Below are 7,481 nucleotides of genomic sequence, written 5' to 3' on the forward strand. Positions count from 1 at the left end.
ATATATATACACATATATATATATATATATATATATATATATATATATATATATATATATATATATATATATATATATATATATATATATATACACATATATAAACAACTGGAATAAACTATAGGTTCTCATAGTCATGAACATCTTTAGTCTGTTGAAGTCGGTATTTATTAGACATGGCTTTGGAAATGAAACCATCGACAAAATGAGAACGCTACTATTTTATTTCGAAGGATTTCCATATCTCCCATACAGAGCTCATCTTTAGTTGACAAGAATCTTGCTTGCTGAAAATACCGCCACTTCTTCTGAAACCGTTTGAACAAGCTAACCTCAGGTCCACCAAAGAAAGCTGTAAATACATCGTTCAGAATGACCTCCAGAATATGGTGGCAACAACCAATATTTACAAGCTCACAACAAACTGCTTTCTCGATGACAACAAAAGCTCCTTTGTGGATACCTGTGTTGGACAAGGTTGTGTCAAAGGCTAAATCCTGAAGTTTTTCACAAATTTTCCAATCATCCAAAATCTTTAGGCAAGCTGCTGCATGTTCCTCTTTCAATTTTTGAAACATTTGGCAATTTTTTCAAACTATTTCCAGTTACAATCACTGCAATGTGGTCCACAGTTAACAATACTCTTCAGACACTTTGGCTTTGGTGTAGAAGAATTGCGATGATTGCAATGATTAAAGTAAGTTTAAGATTGCGATGCAGAAGACGGAATCTTAAAACTCAGTTTGTCATTGCTGTCTTGACTATCATCTGAGCTGCTTATGTTGGCTGAAACAGGATCAAAATGACCACTGGAGTGTTACTGTTTTGATAACCTTGCATCATATGCTTGATCTCGAGCGCTCTTCCTGGCTTCTTTTGCTAATAGATTTTTATTAATTCTGACCATGCTGCAGCTAATAACATCTTCTCACTGCATTGCAAGAAATTGTCTTCAGCAATGGTTATTGTCTCCATTACAGTTTTAGTTGCCAAGTCAAAAAGCTTATAAAGTGTGTCCTTGAACATCTGTTCTTTAATTCTACTGCTATCCAGGTCAGTAACTCGATTCTTTTTTAGGAGCAGATAGAAATCATATAATTTCCAAAGTTTTCTTTCACCAGAATCAATTCTTTGTGTTGGGATTTTGGCCTTATTCCACATAACAATCAGCGTATGAATCATATGGTAAATGCTGTCCTTTATTGTAAGATGCTCTTCCAGATGATGAAAAAGGAGACACCAGAGGACATCTCCTATTGTTGCCAATCTTGATGAGGAGAGCTGCTTAGATGCCTTCCCAATGAGCCATACCTCTGCAGAGCTTTTTGTATTAACTGCAATAAGTGGTGATGAATCTGTTGATATAAAAGTATACACTAACTTCTATATATATATATTACAAAAAAGTGGAATAACATTATTATTATTATTATAATATATTAATATACTATTATTATTATTATAATTATTATTATTATTAACCATTGGATTAACATGCAAATCTTCACCTGGGAGGAATATAGCCATTAGACATGGATTAAATAGTATTTCATAAAATTATATTGACACGGAGTAATCAAATTACATACTATTCAAATTTCACCGGAATATTGCATAATGTATATATATATAAGTAACAAATATATACTTTTATTATTTATCAATTATATGGAAAAGTTTAAGTTGAAATGATTGTGTATTCTATTTAATTAGCTGTTAATTAATTTTTTAGCAATAATAGATTTTTACGAATTTAATCAAATAGTTAATTAATATTAAACTATTTAGTTAATTTAATTAAATTCGTAAAAATCAAGCATTGTCAAAAAAAATGTTGAAATCATAGCGACCCCTAAAACTGTTCAGATTGGTCCAGTTTTCGTATGGATATTCCCTAAGCATGGTGGAAGAAAGTTAGACTTGTCGAGAGAATCTAGACACACTTTGAATTATATATATATATATATATATATATATATATATATATATATATATATATATATATATATATATATATATATATATATATATCATCTTAATTGTCATTTACACTTGCTTATAACACATATTCATAAACTAAATATAAAAATATAAAAACTACATTTTTTTATTACTACTGTTAATTTCATGGTTATTGCAATCATCAGATAAAAATATATGATTTTTCATGAAAATATTTCTGAATAGAAGAAAGAGAAGAAAAAAAAGGATATATATTTATACGTAGCTGTATTATGTTGCGTATAATAAATAACATTGTATATTTATAAAAAGATATAATATTTTCATTATACCGGAGGTGGAGGGATAGGATCCGAAGCAAGTTTAAACTTTTTAGTTTTTTTATCTTCCTTCAATCCTGCAACATTTTGAATAGGAACAACATATCCACTTAAACCATTTTCAAATGTCTGTAAAAAAAAATTTAATGCAATAAAATATTTTTTGGAATAAAGAAGTAACAGAATCTGTTTGTGAAAAGAATTTGAAAAGATAACATGTATTGGTAAAACTAAGCGCATACTTGAGCCTGTTGGAGTGTAACAGGAAATCCATCAATAATCCATCCTGTACCTTCAGGCAAACCACTAAAGTAAACAAAAACAACACTAAACTCTTTGCAAAATATCAGATTTCAAAAAATCTTGCTACTGTTATCATCATGTTCCTAATAAATAAAACAAAATAATAGTGTATACAGTATATTTGTTAACTCAATAAATCAATTGAGTTAATTCAATTACTTGCTGTATCAATTTTTATCTATCCAGTATCCAATATTTTATAAGCATCCAGTGAGCCAGTATTTTATCAGTGATCAATGATGTTTTCATAGTCAAAATAAAAACAATTTTTTAGTGAAAACATCAAACTTTATAGGGTTTTTTTAATTATAAAAACACAACTTTGTAAGATTTTAAAATGATATTAAAAAAAAAAGTAACACATTTTTTTACCCTTTTTTTTATTTGTGTGTGTGGATGTTAAAGTGCTTTTAGCACTTTAACATCCACACACACAAAAAAAAATAGCATTTAATGAGAAAGCTCATGCCTCTTGCATTACTAATGTTGTCAAAGCTGACAGCAAACCTCTGACAATTAGATTTAGTTTGAACCACTGCACTATAGCTGTTCATATAATGTAATAATATTTTTCAACTAAAATCAAATTTTAGGGACAAGGTGAAACTTTTACATTATTAGTTGTTTTTATATATAATCCAATGATTAAATATCAATTTAGAATAAAGAAAAAATATATTAAGAAGCATAAATTACTGTATTTTGCAGAGTAAGACATCAACTAATAACTGATCATGTAGAGCTTGACCATTTTGTAAACACAAAGCTATCTGTTTTCCTAATTTTGCTTCAGTTGTAAGCTAAAAAAAATGAAATAAAAATAATATAAATATATATATATATATATAAATATATATATATATATATATAAATATATATATATATATAAATATATATATATATATAAATATATATATATATATATGTATATAATTGATATATATATATACATTTAAATAAATAAATATATATATATATATATATATATATATAGATAAAGATATATATATAATTGATATATACATATATATATAAATATATATATATATATATATATATATATATATGCATATGCATTACATATAAATATGTACACGTATGTATATATGAAGCAGTCCTCAGAATTAGGAAAAATAAGGTCAGTAATAATTTGCCAACCTTAATCTGTGTGAGGTCTGCATCAGGTCGGCTGATAAAATGTAAAACAAAAGTTGTTTTTTTTTTTAATTTTTTTTTTTTAAACATCTTCACTTCCAACAAGGCAGCAAGCAGCCACTAATTAAAGTTGGAAGTTACTGAAAGAGAAACGATGAAGATTGTAGAGCAAGATAACGATTGACAGACGACTTAAAGGATTGCAAATTATATGAATCAGGAAAGCAAGATGAAGGAAGCGAATTCCAAAGAACTGATGTTCGAGGTAAAAAACTAGACGAGTAAGCGTTTTTGAAGCACTTAGGAACAGTCGCAGAAAAAGGATGACACTTAATTGAATGACGAGTAACACGAGAATGAATTTTAGTAGATGGCACAAGAGACACTAGCTCTTTAGAGCAGTGCCCATTATAGTATTTGTAGAAAAGAGAAAGAGAAGCAACATTACGACGATGTGATAATGGTTGGAGGTTGGCTGCAAGAGCAGGTCCAACTATGTTTACAATGCATTTTTGCACCTTGTCTAAAAGAGAAAAGACATCATTAGAAGAACCGCCCCAGATATGGCAACAGTATTCCATACAAGGCTGGATTTGAGATTTATAGAGATAAAGAATAGAATTCAAAGTAAGAAAGTGACGAGCTCGATAAAGAGATGCAGCCTTAGCAGATGCTAATTTTTCAACTGATTTGATATATGGTTTCCAAGAAAGATTGGAAGTAAGAGTTAATCCTAGAAGATGAAGAGTAGATGACTCATCGAGTACATCATCGTTCATAAATATAAGTAGAACTATCTTATTGCGATAACGATTGGCTGAAAAAAATTGAGTTTTATGTGAATTAAAGTTCACCAGCCACTGTGAGCCCCATGCTGTAGCAGAAGTGAGATCCTTTTCAAGCTCAAATGCCAATCAATCAGAGGGTGTTGGTTTCTTATCACGACAAGAATAAATGGTAGTATCATCAGCAAACAATGCCACCTAAGATGTGAGAATATCTGAAAGATCGTTAATGTAAATTAAAAAGAGTATAGGGCCAAGGATAAAACCTTGAGGAACCCCTGAAGTTACAGAATAAGAATACACCAGATACACCATAAGAAGAAAGCTTATGGAGAAGACCAGCGTGCCAAACTTTATCAAAAGCTTTTTAAATGTCATGAGCGATGGCCTTAACCCCTAGACCTTCATCTAATGCACGATAAAACCTGTCAGTTATTACTGTTAGCAAATCAGCTGTAGAACGAGAAGATCGAAATCCATATTGATAGTCAAAAAGTAAGTTATTAGATTCAAGATGAGAAATTAAGTGCTTGTTAATTAAAGATTCAAAAACCTTGCTTATTATAGGAAGAAGACTAATGGGACGGTAGTTAGACGAATCAGATTGCTCTCCAGAATATTTGAAGATGGGGATAACAGATGCTGCTTTCCAGCAGGCTAGAAAACAAGACTCTGATAAGCACTTGTTGAATAGTTTTGAGAGTATAGACGACAGCTCCGGGGAACACTTCTGCAAGACAATAACAGGTATGTTGTCCAGGCCACGAACTGTAGAAGAGTCTAGACAGGAAATCATTTTAGATACAGATGCTAGAGTGATATGAATGTCAAGCAATGGATCAACCTGTTTGTTGGCAATATCAGGTAGAACCCAACTAGTGGAATCAAGAGATGATATTGATGAAAAGTTTTTAGCAAACAATTCGGCTTTGTCTTTCGGTGAGGTGACAAAGTCTGAACCATACAAGAGAGGTGGAATTAAAGATTTGCCCTTATTATTGATATTATTGAAGATTCTCCAGAAGTCACGAGAGCCTAACTTTTGAGATGAGATACAAGATTTCATGACCTGAGAATAGCGGGTTTTGGCGTTAGACAAAACCTTTTTACAATTGTTTCTGGCAGTAATAAACAGACGTCTGTTTTCTGGAGAATTGTTTTGCTGATAAATATGGAAGTAACGGTTTCGATTGGCAATTGCAGCAGCACAGTGTGAGGAAAACCATGGAGGAGAGTGAGGCTTGACATGGAATCGTCGAGAGGGAACAAAAGATTCCATGCCAGCCTGAATCCACGAAGTTATGAAAGAAGCACATTTGTTGACAGGAAGTCAAAAGACTTCTACCCAAGGGCCATCACGAAGAAAATCACGGAAAGAATCCTAGTCAGCTTTACTGTAGTTGTAAGAGGTTCGATAATAGGGGGATTCAGGTGATGAAGAAGAATGAGATATTTGTTTTAGAGAGATCAAGCTGTGATCAGAAGCATCTAAGGGTGAATGTGGAGAAACTGAGCACTGACTAGGATCAGAAACAAGACATAAGTCGAGTAGAGAAGGTAGATGATTCGGGTTGCCAGGAAAGCGAGTTGAAAAGTTGACTATTTGAGTTAGGGATTGAGAAAGGCAAAGGTTGTGGGCTTTAATGCCAGCTGAAGCACTGACACAAGAGCCAAGCTATTCAGAGTGGTGAGCATTAAAGTCACCAACAACAACTATATTAGCTGATGGATAAAGAGAGAGGGCTTGGTCAATATGATCAGAAATAATGTCAAAAAGAGTGCAGTCTTGGGATGAAGGAGAGCGATATAGAACAAAGAGAAAGGCAATAGAGTGAAGTGGTGCTAAACAAAAGCACATTAAAGAATAGTCTGTGGATTCAAACCTAGTTTTACGACAAATGGGTGAATTCTTACGAATGTAAATGCCCAGGCCAACCATGTGACCATTGGAGTCTTTACGAATTGAAGGAAGATAACCATTAACACTAAGATCACAAGATGAGACAGCCGAACTCAAATTAGTCTCTCAAAGAGCAAGTAGGTCTGGTGAACTTTGCAAGAGATAAGACTCAACAGAAGAAAAGTTACTTCAAAGACCACGAATATTAGTGAATGATAGGTTTAGAGAACTTGGTGATGATGATCTTTTTTTTGTGTTTTATAGTTTTTGGTACTTTATTCATCTTTAAATTAGATTGAAGAACTTGACTCAAAGCATAGATAGTACTCAGAACACTGTTTATTAGCCCAAGCAATTGTCTCATTACTACTAATAAACTCTAAGCCGTAACAAAGGGCTCCAAATGTGGTCTCCGCAATGCACACCAAAAGTACAAACAGGGACACCATCGATGCGCAACATGGCACTGTTAATACTTTGATATTTTTCAGCTGTTGATGGAATCAGCTTCTCTGAGAGCTACCACAGAGTTCGGGAAACCTGACTACCAGCCGGCCTCAGAACCATAAAACTGAGTTTTAGAGCTGTACCCTCATTAGAAGATAATAGAATGAGTTGCCTAGTCATAAAAACAGAGACACAAGCAAAACCCATGCATTGAGTCAAGAAGATCCAGCATTCAACATCCCAAACTGGAAACGATGTATCAAAAATACATCTGCGCCAGCCTAATAGATGAAGAAGGGGTGCGAGGCTGGTCAACAGATAGAATCTGTTTACCCCTTAAGTCTTTGCCTAGGAGGCCTTCTACAAGACAGTAGCTGGGTGCATTTAACATCTGCCCAAGATGAGTATTTTTATCGAGACACCATCTCTAGCCTTTACTCAACCAAGAGCCCCAAGGCAGGGGGTGTTTTAAATCGGAGTTGGCATCTCCTAGCCTTTGCCTAAAAAGGCGTATCCTACAAGGCAGCAGGCCATGAAACAGATTGTACTGGATTACATGTTACCAGTAGCAGGATAACCTAATCTGACTGAAAACAAAGGTTTGACGAT

At 33.0% G+C, this 7,481-nt stretch overlaps 1 protein-coding gene across 2 annotated transcripts in view; it reads right to left on the reverse strand.

Moving 5' to 3' along the window:
• Nucleotides 1-7,481, reverse strand: part of LOC101238750 (sperm flagellar protein 2) — a 130,559-nt gene that overhangs the window by 44,893 nt on the left and 78,185 nt on the right. For both annotated transcript variants that reach the window (XM_065801745.1, XM_065801744.1), the window contains 3 exons: nt 3,282-3,385; nt 2,525-2,588; nt 2,295-2,411 (listed from right to left, as the gene is read on the reverse strand). In XM_065801745.1, the coding sequence (XP_065657817.1) occupies nt 2,295-2,411; nt 2,525-2,588; nt 3,282-3,385 (285 nt within the window). The remainder of the gene's footprint in view (nt 1-2,294; nt 2,412-2,524; nt 2,589-3,281; nt 3,386-7,481) is intronic.

This window comes from Hydra vulgaris, chromosome 07 (assembly GCF_038396675.1).
Source record: "Hydra vulgaris chromosome 07, alternate assembly HydraT2T_AEP".
In the NCBI taxonomy this organism is placed as follows: domain Eukaryota; kingdom Metazoa; phylum Cnidaria; class Hydrozoa; order Anthoathecata; family Hydridae; genus Hydra; species Hydra vulgaris.